Raw genomic sequence first — 19053 nt, 5'->3', positions numbered from 1 at the left:
GTTTAATCCTGAGCTGATGGTGTCAAATTTGCAGATGAACTGAAGCTCAGCAGTTTCTCTTTGAAGTCTGGTCCTGAAGTGTTTTTGCTGCAGGATGGCCACCTTAAGGTCTGCTATAGGGAGGTTGAAGTGTTCTACAGGTTTTGTATATTGCCATTCCTAATATGTGGGCAATGAAGACATGAATGGCTGCAGTTTTGCCTCAGCAAAATCTCCCTCCTAGCTAGGGATCATCCGTGTGATGCCAACAGTCTATTAAACCCTCTTCAATATCAGAAACACCTTGGCTAATGTTTGCACAACATAAACAAGCTTACCTCATTTTTCTTACGGACACACCAGATGCCCCAGGCAATATTAAGCTTCATATTTTAACCTTGTTTTCTTGTTTCATTCGGCTGCCTCTGAAGTTTTATTTGAGGCAAGCTCTGATTACAAGAATGTTAATATCATTACTTTTTCTAATGCAAAACACTTCTGCAACTTGTGACAAATACAAGTATAAGCAGAAAACTGAAACACACATGGTTGCTCTTTTTAATATGAAGATTTTTCCACCCATTTATCTTTCAGAGCTACTTCCATTTCCCTCCAGATCCTTATCCCTGTATGACCATTACCTTGAATAAAATAAAAAGGTTCAATGCAATTTTCCACAATTTTTTCCCCTTCTGGCAGCTTCCAGATACTTTGATCTCAGCTTTCAAGAGACGCACAAATTTCTTCTGAGGAAACTAAGAGAAGCCTAAGTGGCTGATCAAAGTATTTTTTTTCCCCAGAGGCCTTGTTCACCTGGATGTGCCCACACCATCTTCACAAATTATATCTGACAATGTAATATTGGGCTTCAAATTTATTTATTATATAGATAAAAACAAAACATATATATAATTTTCATACCACTTTGATGTTTAACACAGGTTAAACAATATGATATTTAGTTTACCAGCATCAAGTGAATATATATGCTGATTCGCTGGAATTTAATAAAAATAGTTGTAAACAATGTGGACCAAATCCCTCCTTTAAAATGAGGAAACCCCATTCACTTTGTACTGAACTGGATAATGTGTATGTGCACCACTGTCTTCTACTGGATAGAACCAACACAGCTAAATAATGCATAGGCCCTATATTGCTGATTGCTAACAGATTTTTCTAGCATCTTATTAGATAGAAAGAGGGTCCAAGTTCTATCCCCACTTTGACCATGAAGTTCTGATGGACCATAGCATGATGCATAATGACAACCATGAAATCCTAGGGGGCCATGAATTTATTATAACTTCAATGGGGTTGTATCATGTAACCATAAGCAGAATTTTGGCCTGATGTCTCTGGAGCTGTGTGGGATCGCAACAAAAGTCAATAAACTCTCTGTATACATTTTATAATACCATTTTTAAAAATGTAGACAGACTATTTCAGAGGAGAAAATATGATGTGCATCCAGAAACCACAATGAAATATAGTCTACACTGAATCAAATGTCTTTTTAAAAACTAAAAAAAACTGAATGAGACGTGAAGGCAACAGTTATTTAACATGTAGCTATGAAAGTTAATGGCATTTTATCACCTGAATTAAAATGATCCCTGAAGATTTCATTTTGCAGCATCTTGAGTCTTTTTTCCACAAATTTTAAACTGATGTGTTTGGACATAAAAGCAAAAATGTACTTTGTCTACATAGGAACTCTCTTATAAATTTAGGAATGGACCTAAAAAAGGGTCCAGCCTTGTTCCCACCAGATGGGAGCAAAATTGGGTTAAATATAAACTAATAGTTTTGATGACAATATAAGTGAGAGGCTAATTCTGCAAACCTTAATCAGTCAGGGCCTGATTCTTTCCCCAATGGAGTCAAAGGGAGTTTATAAACATATAGAAGAAAATCTACATTTAAATAAGTGCAAAGGAATATGAAATAGTTTCCTGCAGCCTAGCCCATTATGAAAGTCTGATTAAGTTACTAGCATCTATTCAAAAATATATCTGTTTAAAAAAAAAAGGAATGAAACAGGAAGCAGCCTCATTGTGTTAGCATGCTACAACCAGAGATAGCACAGCTCTTCTTAGTACTGAACTTCTTTTGGGGGTGCGGGTGGAGGGCATGGTGAAAATTCATGCAACCTTTAGATTTGTTCGCTAACAAGAACTGCGAAAATCTTCGACACAATCTTGTAAAATGCTGAGCAAACCCTGGCAGAACATGCCCTCATATCCTATTGATGGGCTATGCCCCTATTGTTTTTCCTGTGTTTCTGGCTACAGTTCCGTTGTTTTTCTTGATAGGGGCCATCAGGCTGCATTTCCGGTAAGATTTATTGTTCAAATGCAAGTCCCCTGTATTACACAACTGCTGATTCATATCAGCGGAGATGTTGAAGCATTTTCAGGTATTCTGAACACTCCTTACAAGCTTCTTATTTAATTTCTCTATTTCTGGTTAAGATTATTTTTCTCCAGTTATCTAACAAATTAGTTAAAGTCAATGAACTTTTCCTCTAAGGATCTGTGTGATCAACTGTCAAAAACCAGGACATTTTGAAGTTAAGGGCTCTCTGTCCACAGCAGGTTCTTTTTGAACTTGTCTTCTGTTCCTTCTAGACACAACGTGGGGCCTGATTCTGCAAACCTAAAGTTTGAGTTTGATGCATTGCCTGAGTAAGGAAAGCAAGATTAGGTCCACCAATGTTTAAACACAGTGAAGAGGTGCTATTTAAATGTGATTTTTTAATTTTATTCTATTGAAGTTCCTTTCAGAACATTCCACTGAAAATGATAAAATGTGGATTATTTACCTATAATTACTTCTGACCCTCTTCCACGGAAAATATATGGATAAATAAATAAATGCTCCAGCCCTTAGGTAAATGAATATTTAAGCACACATTAGTGACTCAATTAGATAGACCTTCAAAACTATTACTGGGCCTGCTGAGTTAGAGTCTGTGTTCAGTAAAAATCTCTGGTGATTTTTTTTTTAAAGGTTTATGGCAGGCAGGAAATATGGTGAATAATACTTTGACCATTTTGATTTTAGCAACTAAGGGATTCTTTCATCACAATGATAATTAAATATTAAAATAGGACATGATCCAGAAGTTATAAGAACATAAGAATGGTCTATCTAGCCTTGTATCCTGTCTTGCGACAGAGGCCAATGCCAGATACGTCAGATGGAATTGACAGTTCAATTTTTGAGTGTTTCATCCCCTGTCATCCTGTTAGAGGTTTAGAGACTTCCAGATCATGGGGTTGCATCCCTGACTTTCTTGGCTAATAGCCACTGATGGACCTATCCTCCATGAACTTATCAAATTCTTTTTTGAACCTGTCCTTTCTCTGTCTTGTCTATTTAGGACTTGATCCTGCAATTTAAATGCAGGATGGCTCCCATGAGAAGCCTCACTGACTTCAAAACAGAAAAAAGGTTAGATGCCAAACTCAATCCTTGCCCTGAACAGCTGACAGACAGTCCAAAGCCCTGATTTTGCAATTTAAATGCTCGGTGGACTGCTGCCTCTATGCAGAGGCCTGTTGATGTTGATGGAGCTCCACACAGATGCAGCATTCCTCCTACACATTGTAAATTGCAGGATTAGGGCCTTATATTAGAAGCTCTGTAGGGCAAGGACTGTCTCTTACGAAGTGAATGGCAGGCAGAATGATGGGACCTGGGAATAGCACCACAGTCTCTGTGTGTCAGTTGTGTGTTGTGACAAGCACTGGTGCCAATGGATCCTCACAGAGGTAGATCCCTGCCTGCCCCCAGTGTGATCTTCTGTGGAAGCTTGTATGGGGCCAGTGCAGTAGTCCTCTCCATGATGAATAGACACCTTTGTGCTGCCACTCTGTTCTTGGTGCCTCAGTGCAGTCCTTATGCGAGGCGTAAGTGGTGCATACAGCACAGAGCTGGCCCGCTATACCGTGGTTGAATTCTAGCCTTTGTTGTCATTATGAAATAGACCAATAACAGATACTGATCCTGCATACACTTATGCATGTGACTAGTCCCATTGAAGCTAATGGCACTACTCCTGTGGGTAAAATTAAGCACACGCACATACTCGGGCACCTATAATCCATGAAGAAAAGCTCCAATTTCCTTTGGAAAAGACCTGAAACTCTGAGAAAGTATGTCACTAATGTCTTGCTGGCTTAGAGGAAAATGAAACATAACAGGGTCAATCTATTATTTTTTTTATACTGAACCCACTTTTGAGTTATACACATGAAAAAATTGTCTGTCTCCCTTTCTCCCCCTCATGATTCGTACACTTTACACTCTTATAACTCACACAAGCCCAAGCTGATTTTGTTTTAAATCTGTTTAAAAAAAAAGTGTTCCCTGAGCTGAAACCAAATTTCAGCCCAGAGCAAATTTTTACGGCTGGGTTATAAATCCCTGAAAAACAGGATTCATAATGGAAGTGCTGACACAGCCTTAACTACTATATAGCAGTGTGAATGGCGCCACTATAATATCTATTAGAGATTCTTTAAAAAGTTTGCAAAATATTGTCTTGCCTTGCAGAAAAAAAGAAGCCAGGGTACTTAATGCCAACATAAACATGCTTTTAACCCATTATGTGCTAATTTGCAGAAAAGCCATTAATTCTGAATAAGGCTCACAGAGTGCAGCACCGGCAGGAAATGTTCTTCTAAACTCCTGTTTGACTTGTAACATGGTTTTAATCACTTCCATGAAACACAAAAGATGGCTTCAGACTCTGAGTTTTGCTCAGAGCATGAGAAGAGGGATTTCATTAGAAAGGCAAACGGGATCGTTTAGGGTTGAAAAGAGAGAGAAATAGACCAAACATCATTTTATTCACAGCATTTAATGCTCATCATCGGCATACTGCTATTTTACTTCTGCCACCACAAGTCAAGTTTGTTTACTGTCCAGCAAAAGTGAATTTATTCATTGAGTTTTAACACCCCCCTTAAGACTATTTCATTTGCAGCAGCTACCGTGCTCTCTTTTGAATTCTGTGCTGTGAGTGTCACAAAGCCCATTGCCACCAAAACTTTACACATCGATCGCTCACATGAGATCTGGCTCTGTTAGTCAAGGAAGGAAGTCAGTGGCAATATGAAACACTTCCACAAGACTAAATTATAACAAAGAACTAGAAGATGTTAGTGATGGCACTCATTCAGATATAATAACGTAGGTACAGAAAAGGCTCGCTTGCAAGTATGTGGAAAACTAAAATAAATAGATATTGTTAGGACTCTAGGGTTTTTTCCCTTCTGTTCACATCTGTCCACTGTCTCTCTTCCTCCTAGATTCCAAATATAAGCATTGGGATTCCCTTTATGTGGCAGTGGAATGGAAAGTCCATGACTCAACATACACTGAACACTTTCCATGGTATGCAGCAACTTGCAGAGAATTCCTGATATAATGCAGGAAAATTGTCTGAACAGCATCTTTTGCTTATGCTTCAAGACTGTCAGATCCATTAACTGGGTTCTCCAGATACAGCTTCCTTCTGCACCATATTTCTTTTATGTCACTAATCTAGATCTGAGTAAATGTATTTATTGTTTTCAAATTTCTTGGGCTGCTACTTGGGACTACTGCCAATAGTAAGCACTAGACATGATGTTAACTATTTGCAGGATGGAGCACTCAAAAATGATAACAAAATCCTTTTTTTTTAATACATACCTTCTTTCACCTCGTGTTTCTGTTCTTGATTTTCCGTCTCTGAGTCATTCCGTGCTTTGGGTTCCACAATCTCATCATCGTCTTCATCCTCTAGAAAAAAGAAATAAAGAATTGTAACATTCTGTTTCAAGGGGAGAGGGTTCCTTTTGGACTTGTAGCCATTGAACCTGTTAGTAAGTAAATAAATTCCTTACAAATGTCCTTCTCAGAAAGTTCTCAAAAATCAGAAAGACAATATTCTAGCATAAATCACCTGCTACTGTCACTCCCTGTGGCAACTTTCTATCTCAAATGTTTTAAGAAGGGCTCTCTGACCTCCGAGACGATTTCTTGGCTGGCATAGGAATAGATGGAAACACGTTTTAGCCTGGCAACAATTCCACAAGTGGAACACCTGTTATCCAGACACCTCATTTCCAATTCAATTCTCACCAGATTAATTTGTCTTTTGACCTACCGGAAAGGGTTAAATAGAAGTCTGACCTCAGGTCAGATGCCAGTGGCAAGCAAACAAGCATAGTACAGTTCTGAAAAGTCATCACCATCAGATGGAAGAACACAGCAACCAAAAGTGGCATTTGGAGTTTGAGAATGGTTCTTGCATTAATATGAATTTAATGAATGCTTAAAATTGACACATGTCAGTTACTAATGCCAGATGTTTTATTGCCCTTTTCTGACCTATGCAAATCTTTCTCTCTCTCTCTGTACCCCTCCCTCATTCATATATTCCCCTTTTTCCTGGAAGGGCAAAACTGTTAATTCTTTTCATTATGTTTGTCTGAAGTTACAAGGGATATGATTGTTCAGACCAGTGCTCAGTGCTCTGGAGATTACAAGAATGCAACTTGCACCCAAAAGCTCTAAAAGCAATCCAAACTTCACCAAAGGGTAAGCTCTGTCTTGTTCCTAGCAAAAGCAATGCAATGCATTCCCCAGTTCACAGGTGCTGCACAAAGCAAGGCACACACCTGGAAAAGTGACTGTGGTGAACAGAAAAAGAGGCATAATCAAGACAGAGTAGTCTGCACTGCATGACTTTGTTCCATACACACAAATTGGGACCTAGATATTGTGGTGCCTTATAAATGCAATACATTTGAAAGCCTAAGAACAGACAATGTGGAACAGGGATCTAAGGTAACCATGAAAAGCCATACATGAGCTACTGGACTATAGTAAATATCATGTGGGAATGATTTAGGGGAAGGGCATTGGTCGCCACAGTTGCACAAAGCAGGATAATTGAGCATCAACACAATATTGGAGTCTTTCTTTACATGGGAGAATGCATAGTGTGTATTCTGATTTCCTGTACCTTTTGACCTGTGTCATATGTACCCACAGCATGGTAGTCCTCTGTAAGAGTGCTGTGGTTCCTTTGCGACTCTGCCATCAGTCTGCTTATTGACATATGGCTCTCTATTGTGTGGCACTTCTACAGACATGATCATTGTATCTTTGACCTGATAATGTACCTGTAGATGCTGCAATTGTGGCATTCGGCAATTCTAACACCAGCATGTTAACATAGGGCCTGGAAGCAGGATTGTGGTGTGTCATGATTATCAAACTGTGTAGTTACTGGCACTTTCTTCTAATGCAGCTGGCTACAGTCAGATGTCAGTGCGGACAGGCTGTGTTCAGCCACAGTGATGCACAGTTGTACTGGGTTTCAACTGCATAATGGGCATCAGACCATTCACACCATTTCGCCTACCCAGGAACCTTTCCCTGATGCCTATGAAATGTCTCATTACCTGAGTCCAGGCTGGTTACTAGCTGATGTAACAGACACAGCATGTGGGGTAGCCAGGCACTGCAAAGAAACACCACAGCATTGCTAGGTCCATTGTTTACTCTTGTCTGGCCATGGGATCCATCAGTAACTCGCACCCACTGCCACAGATCATAGGAGGGGACAGGAGAGGAATTTCAGACAGGAGGAGACAACAGCGTATTCCTACACATACACGTCATTAGCCTGTGATGGAAGAGAAGCAGGAGCTCCCACTGCAACCAGCTGGGGAGCACACAAGAAGCTCCAACCCCCTCCAGATTTTCGGGCCTGACTATGGGGGAAGTCCCTCTCATTGGTTGCTTTCCCCCACTGCCCCTCCTCCTGCAGGAGAGCAGCCAGTCAGAGCTGCTGAAAGGCGCAGGCAAGCTCCATCCTCCTCCCCTAAGGAGCCATGCTCACAGGAGGGAGGACAAGGGATGAGGGAACAGACAGAGCTCAGCAGCTCAGGTACATTCTGCTCCCTCCTCTATCTTGTGATCAATGGAACAGGACAGTCCTTCTGTCCCTCCCTCCACACCTACAACACCCAGTCTGGAAGGGATGGAGGGGACCATGCAGCAATCCCCCCAGACCTAGCAGGGGGCAATGAAGACATGTGGCATGCCAGGGGAGCAGAGGTGAGGCAGGGGGTGTAGAACTGATGTGAATTGGTGAGAGCAGAGCTGAGGGGGAAGAATTAATTGCTGGACAGGGGGGAGAGTTCCTGCAGTGGCAGCCAAAATTGCCTTAATAAATTTGGCAACTCTTATTGTCACATACACTGTGGGTGAGCAGAGAGAATTCAAATACCAAAAGATAAAAAATAATAATTTAAAAACTCATATTTGGGGGGTTAATTCAGGATTTTGAAACTTTGGGGTTGGCAATACTGATACACACACATGCAGATACATATGTATATGGTCTAAATGTAAGGTTGCCTCACGGTTTTACTGCAAATCTTGCAATACTTTGGTGTTTTTCTTTAAAGCCCCAGCTCCCATTATCAAATGATTACATGAGAACCTCTGCTTTCATTGTTTTAAATAGGGGAGTGTCTCTCCCTCATGTTTGCGGAGTAAAGCTTCAAATATTCACCTTAAAGGTTCAAATCCCAGAAGGCAAAAAACCCACCACCCCAACCATATTTATTATTTTGCAAAATCTCATGATTTTTAGACCTAGCTCATGATCTGTTGGGGCCTGACTCATGATGCTTGAACAGTTGGGGTCAGCAATGCAGTGAAAATAGAATATGGTATTGTGGGCAACTTTCAGGATGAGAGGAGCCAAACTCATTTATGGATCCAGCTCCTTAACCCTCCCATTGTGGGCTCCACATGACTCTGCCCACCAGCCTCTCCCTGTGGGGAAACGCAGGCTTGACTATTGGATGCAGGAGTGGAATTCAACTCTGGCATTTTTTGAAGTAGATTTTTCCACTGCTTGTTCCCTCCCCCGCACTTTGGGAATGATCTGTGAACCAAGAAAAAACATGTATAAGTGAGCAGAAGATGACATGTATGCAATATTTCCTAAAGCATACGTATGCAAAATTAATACTGGGAGTTCTGTTTCTACATCTGCACACAAAAAGCTTTCTTTCTTAATGCAAGTCCTTTTATGTAATAGATGCTGTTTCTTTAGATTCAATTTCAGAAAGAAAAATAACCAAATATTTTTACAATATGTGAAATACTTCTTCTCAGAAAAGTTAAAAATTTCAGTTTACAGATGCATGTCAGTATATTAATTTTGCTTGAGTGGGAGTCTTAAGGGCGTATAATAAATTACACATAGGGTATAAGGTGCATGCATGAGAGTGTTTTTATACACACACACATACTCAAACAAACCTACATTTAGGGCTTTTCTACACTACACAGCTTTTAGCGACAAGGCTGTGTCGACACAGCCTTGTTGCTAAAAGTTGGTGTGTGTGAACATTCTCTGTCGGAATTTTGTGCCGAAAAAATACTTCCAGCCCTGCGAGTAGCGTTAGCTCTGTTGGCAGGAGAGTGCTCCTGTCGACAAAGCCGCGTTCACACTGCCACTTGCATCAGCAAAACTTTTGTCTTTCGCGGGGGGGCATTTTTTGAGTACCCGAAAGACAAAAGTTTTGTACACAACGTCACAGTGCAGACAAGCCCTAAGAGAATGTTAAGGTTGCAAAGCTAAATACTGAAAAGATGGGAAATGCCAAAATTAAGATTGAGTGTGGAATATTAATTCAGCACCCTTATGCATATGCATTATGGCATAATTTTGGAATTTCTTAACTTTTGAGTGTTTGGCCTCATTTTTTGGATGCCCAACATGAGACTCCTGGGCTCAGAACTGCAGAAGCGCTGTGCGCTCACAGCTGCAGCTGAGGTCAATTGGAGCTGTGCTCTGAACTTACAAAATATAATAAAAATGCTATGTACCTTGAAAACCTAAGTGGCTCAAGTTGGGCACCCAGGATTAGTGTACGTCTCTTACTGCTTTGTGTTTCCCTCCCCCAGCTGTATAATGGGGATAACAGTAATTATACCTTCACCTCACAGGTGTGATATAAAGATAAATTATTATTTAAAGTTTGTGAAGCACTCAGATACTATGGTGATGAGTGACATAGAACCAAACACCCAGGAGAAGATAAAAGAGTGCAGGGTTTGGCTAATGTATTAAATAAGACCTGACACCACACATTGAATTAAGAGGATAAAAATGCATTCACTGAATGATATAGGAGTTCTCTGGAAAAAATAGTAGGTGATTATGTCATTATTTATTATTTATTTGTATTACTGTGATGCCTAGCAGCCCGTCATGGACTGGGACCCCTCTGTGTTAGGTGCTGTACAAACACAGAACAAAAAGACAGTCCCTTCCCACAATGCCCACAATGCCCTCAAAAGATGGCTGAATTAAGGGTGCACAGGCAAACTTACTTCTTGCATTCCTACTTTTGCTTGGCTTTGCATCCTTAACATTCTCCTTAGATGGTTCTTTTGGATGTTCGGATACACACACATTCATATAGTTTAGAATACTGGTTTGAAACTGAACTTACATGAAAACATTGGAAAGTTCTGAGTCCACTTTCCTGTATTTTTCTAAGCAGTGACAAATATTAATGTTACACTTTTCTTATGGGAAAGATTGTGGCTGTCTATATTCTGACTAAATTTTAAAACCAAGAAAAAATGCATGCAAATAGGAACCATTTTGCAACCCACAGACCCTCTCTCTTTTGTCAGGGCTATTCAATGGCCCTTTGCCATTCAAGCTGAGTCTTGATCCAGCATATTGGTAATAGAGCTCTTTGTATAACTTGATTTTGAGTTATCACTGTGGATCTCTAAAACTGAATAAACTACTGATCTAAAAATAGTATTTTTAAGTCATTCTCGGTATGTTTTGAGGCATTCATTGAAAAATAAGGGACCGTCACCTCTCCCTTCTCTCTGTTGATCAACAGAATACCTCTAAGTTGCTTCAGGGATTATGTAGCCTTGTGAATTGTGCCTTGCATGTCAAAGGGAAAGAGCTGAAGGTGACACTTTTACTGTTTTTTTCTATCAGTGCAATAAGAGATTCATTTGTTTTTAGTACCTTGCTATAGCAATACCTGTCCTCAGATTTACCTGATCTGAAATTTTTCCAGAAGAGAGGTGGACACTCTCCATATCAGAAGTGTGTATACAGGCTCACCCACAGTTTCACACATAACTGCTACCACTGCACATCCAAACAGGTAGTTAGGGCCAAAACTCACCTAAGAGCAAGGGACTCAGCCCCGGGGACCACGTCAGTCCCACTTTAGCACTCTGCAAAAGGCTGGATATAGAAGAGAGGGCCACCTGGGGAAGGGTCATCCCAAGCCTGCCCCAAGTAGGCCCACAGAGAAAGAGCCATTGCGGATGAATCTGTGGAAGGACTAACGGATCCAGTGACCCATTGGATAGGCCACAGAGGGAAAATGGTCTCTACTGAAGCCAGCAGTAGTAGTAATAGTATTTATATTATGGCAGTGCCCAAAGACTCAGTCAGGATTGGGGCCCTATTGTCTGGGCCCCAGAAAAGAAATAATCCCCTGCCCAGAGGGATAGGCTGGAATAGCAGTCCCACCTGCAGGCTGGGAGTATGAATTCCACCCAGCTCTGATGGAGTCCCTTGGGCAAAGCCCTATCACTTGAGTTTTATGTGGCAATAGCTGAATTTCTCCATAAGTGCCCAGCTATTCGTTACTCGGTTGGAATATGCAGTGGCAGTAAGTATGCATGCACATGTAGGTGGGCCCATGCGTTGTGAACACAAGTGGGCTTCTGCCTTTCAAAGTGGGCTTCTGCCCTGTATGCGGTATGTTTAAAAAAATAACTTTTCAACAGCATAAACATGTGTAGTCTGCCCCTCCATTCACACTACTGTAAATCAGGAGTAACTCCACTGAAGCCCCTGGTATAAAACCCATGGAAGTGAAATCACAATCAGAACCCTGATGTGTATGAAAGAAGCCATATTAGAAGACTTAGTGCTAGTAACAATACCTAGCTGTCACACAGTGCTTTTCATCCCTAGATCTCAAAGCACTATAGAAAGGAGGCCAGTGTCATTATCCCCAGTTCACAGATGTGAAAACTGAGGCACAGAGAAGGGAAGTTACTTGCCCAGTGTCATCCAACAGGCCAATATCAGAGCCACAAATAGAACCCAGGTCTCCTGAGTAGCAGGGCAGCATTCACAAGGCCACACAGCCTCTCATTGTAAATGTAACTTTTCTCATTGTCAGTGATTCTGTTACCCGTTGCGGTTAAACAAGATGTTCTGCCATTTAGACAATGGAACCAGACCAGGGACTGGTTGACATAGTTAGTGGCTTGACATAGTTAGACCTAACAAGCTCTTCCTCCCCAGTTCAGAGCTCTGTGACTCGATGATGGAGACAGTTAGACCTAACTGCACCTTGCTGGATTCAAGCCTAGACTACTCCTTTCTAACATCGCACTTTGGATAGATCCCATGGCCCTGATTTTCAGCTGGGCACTATCTGGCCTCCACTTTGACATCCACAAACAACTGTGCTCACAGTTTCACACTCACAAGAAACTGAGGGAGGAAGTGGTAACACTTAGACATATGACTACCTCTTGGAAATAGGTGGTTAGAATGTCCAGGTGTCACCAAGTCCTCCAACAGTTCACTGAGGGCACAACATTAAAGGCTGCCCCAGAAAATCAGGCCCCACATCTGTATCTGACTGAACTATTTATTATCTATCTGGGCTAAAGGGTTTTGAATCATTATTATTTTATTTAGTTCTACATCACGAAAAAGCACAGTAGGCACATTCAGTACAAACAGAAAGAAAATGTTTCCTGGCTCAAAGAATTTATAATCTAATTTTAATCTAATGTAATCACATATAAGATTACATATAAGAAGATGTTTGTTTATGTTTTATTTCTCGAGGTGTGTGTTTCTCACGTTAGACTGTCTAATTTTTAAATGTTTGCCTTTGAGTATGTGGTTTCTGTTTCTATGCAGTTAGCAGAGTTACTGCTCAAATAGTTTACAAAGCAGCTAAATATTTTGTAAAGATTTATGTAAAGCAAAGCTCCTGCCTACTGATATATGCACCACCAATTCAACAGCAGGCAGCATGCCCCCCTGTATTGCTCCCTTAGGTATGGGATTTACACCTCCACAGACCTGCACCTTTGAGACTAGTTAAGAAGTCACAATTCCTGTGTATTGTTTTCTGTATCAAGAGCTATGCTGAATCACATTGACAGCACAATTTTTAATTCTGTGTAGTTACAAATGATCCCTTTATAATAACATGCCTTTAAAATTACAATTTATTCACATCAAAATAATATATTTTACTCTATGAGTCACAGTGTGTCTATGAGAATCTGGTAGGTTATTATACAGAGTCTTTGACATAAAGAATCAGCTGTATGTATGGCAAGTTTAACTCTAACAAATCCAAGTGTCTTCACACACACTTGATACTAGCAACTGTGAAATACCAGAAATAGTTGCATAATTATTATACTTATGACTGTACAAAATAATTTTGCTGTTACTGATGTGAATGAATTACAAACAGAGCAAGCTAGGAAAAATGAGTCGTGTTTATATTGACATAAGTCTGGATCTGAAACAAGTTGAATAGTGCGGGTAGATACATTGGGGGGAGCATAACCATTATCTTTCCTTTTAGATTATATTACTTGCATCATTAGCAAAATATGCAACAAATATTCAAACATATGCTTTTGTATTATGACTGCCTGATGTATATGTTTGAAAAACTATCATTTGAAATCTGGCTTGATGTCATTTCTCGTATGGCATGAAAGAGCAATTTATACTTTGGAAATAAGTCCAGTTTCCCACTTGCATCAGGCAGTTCTTTGAAATAAGCAGGGAATTAATTCATCTGTGAATTTTGTTTGCTAAATGGGATGTGAGATCAGATGTACAGTGGGTACCCTTTAGTCATCACAGATGGAAATAGTCTTGTGTGCCGGCAAGCCTTAGCAGTAGGACAGAATTTCATGGAATTATTTCTGAACTTTTCAAGTGAAAAAATGAATTAAACATATAAGACCTTATCTTGCAAATGCTTATGCACATGAGTGATTTCATGCATGTAAGTAAATCCTTATTCACATGCATAAAGTTACTTACATGCATGTTCGCAGGGTCAGAACCACACTAGGAAGTGCAGAATCATTTTCTTTCTTGAATTCCATCAAAGACTGTGCTACAGTAAGCCAAACAGGCTCCAACCACATCAACTTGTCTTTATAATACAATACAGAGAACCATTGCTTTTTCATGGCATTAAGCCCATAATACAAAAAGGGAAGAGAAGGGAAAAAATGCTAAATAGGAGGAAAAGATGTCAGAAAATATTATATCACAACAGTACGTTAAGGACTGGGAATAGAAGTGTGTGTCATTAGAAGTTGGTTTTACTCAGAGCACCTAGGACAGAGGAAACGACGGGTGACACTAGCACCTCATTGAATATCTGGCTCCATGGAACTGCTTCAGTGTTGGGAAGGCAGGAGGCGGATTTGTGTTTTCACGGTGGCTTCATACTTACTGAGGGATAAAACCTTCCATGTTGGCTAGCCTTGATTGTTTGAAAAATAAAAAGACATCTGATTCCATTCATTCTAACTATAGTTCTCTAGGAGCACAAATGAATGACAGAACCACAAGAACCGATGAGCTAGCACCATTAAGTTCCATGGTGAATGTTTTTGGAAAAGTGCCTGTCTTTTACAGGAGAAAGCAAAACAGCTTCAGATTGCAAAAACACAGGTTGAGTGAATCAAATTACTTTTAGTGGAGTCAAAGAGGTGCTCCTGAATCTTCGAAGAATATTTTTATTTTATTATAAAGTCATAATGAGAATGCTTAGTATTTATATAACATGCTCGTCCTCAGGATCTCAATGCATTTTACCCAAGTATTAATTATTTTAGCCTAACAGCATCCCTGTTAAGTAGGTGAGTATTATTATCCCTATTTAATATATGTACCAATATGAGACAGATATTGACTTCCTGTTTCTTGCGACATAAAAACTTAATGATTTGTTCCTCTGCCTAGTGCTAAAAAGCATCACCCATGCCCTTCCTTTTTCTTATGTAATGACAGTCCTGGCAAAGGTTTGTTCAGTATAGCACAGGAAGTTTGTGGTAGAGCCAGGAATTACACCCAGATCTCCTGAGACACAGTCCAGTACCTCAGCCATCTTCCCTCCAGTGAAAAGATATTTATACTTAAATAAACCTGCATTTCACATGCATAAGAAGCACTGGAGTCTGATTGGCTAACAAGGGTATTCATGTTTCTATGACATACTATGCCTACAATACATGCCATATTGGTACTATACCTATTCATAAAATTTTTGCTGCAATTTTCTGTAGTTCTGTCTGAATTTAAGTACCCCAGCAGTGAATTTTACTCAACATTTCTCTGCAAGGCTCTCCATAAAGGTTACTGTATAAAGTTACTCCTGGATTACAGTGTCCCATATCCAACTCTTGGTCTCAGGTTTCACTGCTGAGCTCCAGCTCCATGCCCCCTCCTGATCTTCTGTTTGCAGTTGGCTCTGTTTCTGGTGCAGTCGGCCACTGCACTAGGAAGGCAGACCTTATTTTTCCATCTTATGACAAATGATAGACTATCACAGCCAAATGGCAAGGAAATGCCTCAGAATATTTGTTTGTTTTTTTTGTCTGGCCTCTCATAAAGTCACATATTTGGCTAAACTACCCTCCTAACTGCCCCAGCTGCAAGTCTTTGCATTGGTTCAAATATTAGATTCGGAGCTTCACAATATAATAATTTCTCTACTAATTAAAATGGAAGGCTGCCTGTGATTCTTAAGGGAAGCATTTGTTTAACCCAAGAAACTGATTTTCCAGTTACTTGGCCTGAGTACAGTTTTCAGTTGTGGTCAGAGTCTCAAAATTCAAAGTGTCCCTTGTTTTTAGTTTCTGGTCGGTCTAGACAAGACATGGTTCTTTTTCTCTTCTCTCAGGCGGTTGAAATGTTGAGTTGGTTAAAAACCTTTCAATCCCCAGAGAATGAAATTGCACAGAACCCCACTAGAGACATAACTTTCTCTTCCCCCACTGATTCCTCCCACTCTCTCTTCCAAACTGATGTGCAATTCTATTGTGTTTTAAAATATTCCACTTTGAAGATGCAATGTAGGAAGAAAAGTGAGAGACTTTTAATTTTCTTTGGCACGATTGGTCTTTCAAATAAAATGCCGTAATAGAGCAAAGCTAAATGGCAAAACCCCTAAAGCAGCATTTACAGACTTCAAACTGACTACAAGCAGGAAGCACAATTGTAAAGAATCCTGGTTGTTCTGATGATATAACATAATTCCTGGCAGTGTTTCACAGAGGAAAAGAGAGAGAAAGCATTTTCTACAGACTGAGATATTTCCATGGAAGATGGAATAGTTTAACTCACGCAGTTTTTCACAATATCTGAAAACTTGGAATAAGTTATCCTCACTAATGCTACTGTGCTACTGAAAATACCATTTAGAATAAATAAATAGGGTTGTCAAACGATTAAAAAATCGTGATTAATAGTAGTTTTAATCACACTGTTAATAGAATACCATTTATTTAAATATTTTTGAATGTTTTCTACATTTTCAAATATATTGATTTCAATTACAACACTGAATACAAGTTTCAGAGTGGTAGCTGTGTTAGTCTATATCAGCAAAAAGAACAAGGAGTACTTGTGGCACCTTAGAGACTAACAAATTTATTGGGGCATAAGCTTTTGTGGGCTACAGCTCACTTCATTGGCTGCATGCAGTGGAAAATACAGTAGGAAGATATATATACACAAAGAACATGGAAAAATGGGTGTTGCCATACCAACTATAAAGAGACTAATCAATTAAGGTGGGCTATTATCAACAGGAGAAAAAAACTTTTGTAGTGATAATCAGGCTGGCCCATTTCCAACAGTTGACAAGGTATGAGAAACAGCAGGGGAAAAATTAGCATGGGGAAATAGTTTTTACTTTGTGGTAATGACCCATCCACTCCCAGTCTTTATTCAAGCCTAATCTAATGGTGTCACGTCTGCAAATTAATTCCAATTCTGCAGTTTCTTGTTGGAGTCTGTTTTTGAAGTTTTTTTATTGGAGAATTGCGTTAGTCTTTAAGGTGCCACAAGTACTCCTCGTTCTTTTTACTGAATACAAGGTGTACAGTGATCATTTATAGATTAACTAGATAAATTCATGAAGGATAGGTCCACCAATGGCTTTTAGCCAGGATGGTCAGGGATGCAAAACCATGCTCTGAAGTGTCCCTAATCTCTGTTTGCCAGAAGCTGGGAATGGGTGACGGGATGGATCACTTGATGATTGCTTATTCTGTTCATTCCCTCTGGGTCACCTGGCATTGACCACTGTCAGAAGACAGGATACTGGGCTAGATGGACCTTCGGTCTGACCCAGTATGGCCCATTCTTATGTTCTTATTATTTTTTATTACTAATATTTGCACTGTAAAAAAGATAAACAAAAGAAATAGTATTTTTCAATTCACCTCATACAAGTACTGTAATGCAATCTCTTTATTTTGAAAGTGCAACTTACAAATGTAGAATTGGTTTTTTTACATAACTGCACTCAAAAATAAAACAATGTAAAACTTTAGAGCCTACAAATCCACTCAGGCCTACTTTTTCAGCCAATCACTAAGACAAACAAGTTTGTTTACATTTATGGGAGATAATACTGCCCTCTTCTTATTTACAATGTCACCTGAAAGTGAGAACAGGCATTCACATGGCACTTTTGTAGCCAGCAAGGTATTTACATGCCAGATATGCTAAAGTCAATATATTTGAAAATGTAGAAAAACATCCAAAATATTTATACTAAATTTCAATTGGTATTCTATTAACAGTGTGATTAAAACTGTGATGAATTGTGATTAATTTTTTTAAGTGAGTTAATTTGTTTTGAGTTAATTGTTTGAGTTAAGTGCAATTAATTGACAGCCCTAGAAATAATTAAAGAGGATTCTAACTCTGGGAAGGGACACAGAGTCATGTGGAAAGTTTAGTAGCGTGGGCTTGTTAACGTCATTTTCAAATGCTCAAATAATAAAATATACTATTAAATCACAAAAATATAAGTGTTAATGATAAACAGCTACCAATATATATGACACTAGTTGTAAATGAAATACAAAAGTTGCTCTCAGATATTAAAAATCCTACAACCAATAATATTGTCTGAGAGAAAAGGTGGGTGAGACAATATCTTTTATTGTACCAACTTCTGTTTGTGAGAGAGAGAAGCTTTCAAGCTTACACAGAACTCTTCTCTTATCTCTCCCACCAACAGAAGTGGATCCAATAAAAGATATTACCTTGCCCACCTTATCTCTCTACTATCCTGGGACCAACACAGCCACAACACTGTATACAGTAATATCATCTGATATTTACATAGTCCCTGGTGCTAATCTCACTGCAGTCAATCATAGAAATCCCATTGTCTTCGCTGAAAGCAGGATTCGGTGCCTAGGATTAAATCTTGGACCTATTAAAGTCAATGAGAGGTTTCCTCCCTAATGTCTCTCATCCCAAGGACCCCAAACCACTCCATAGTTTGTACAGCCATTTACAAGATCAGAACTTAACTTTCCAACTATCTTTTCTTCGAATGTGTCTGTGTTCATTCTCTGGCAACTTACTTATGAATTAAAGCCAAATTTTCAAAAGTGGTCTCAACATTTATGCTGGCACTTTTGCATCTGCAATTTTTGAGCCTTCAAACCCCTACATTTATGCACACATCTTAGAAAGAGGAAATGCAGTAAAGACTTTTGACTTGTGGGGGTGTAGAAATAACTGATAAAAATAACTGTATTAATAAGAACATCACCTTCAGCTCCACCCCTGTCCCCACCAAGCCCAGGGCACTGTACAACATACTAAACCAATAATAATTAGTACTCATTTGGCACCTGCATTTTCTCAGGGTCCTATGAAAATATGGCTATTTTAATTACTTATATGGGCCCAAT

The 19053-nt window shown here is 39.5% G+C and overlaps 1 protein-coding gene across 8 annotated transcripts in view; it reads right to left on the bottom strand.

Moving 5' to 3' along the window:
• DYNC1I1 (dynein cytoplasmic 1 intermediate chain 1) overlaps positions 1–19053 on the bottom strand; it is a 255658-nt gene that overhangs the window by 107604 nt on the left and 129001 nt on the right. For all 8 annotated transcript variants that reach the window (XM_050941720.1, XM_050941715.1, XM_050941718.1 and 5 more), the window contains one exon: positions 5683–5772. In XM_050941720.1, coding sequence (XP_050797677.1) covers positions 5683–5772 — 90 coding nt within the window. The remainder of the gene's footprint in view (positions 1–5682; positions 5773–19053) is intronic.

This window comes from Gopherus flavomarginatus, chromosome 2 (genome assembly GCF_025201925.1).
Source record: "Gopherus flavomarginatus isolate rGopFla2 chromosome 2, rGopFla2.mat.asm, whole genome shotgun sequence".
NCBI classification, from domain to species: Eukaryota; Metazoa; Chordata; order Testudines; family Testudinidae; genus Gopherus; species Gopherus flavomarginatus.
This window is presented reverse-complemented; position numbering and strand designations above follow the sequence as displayed.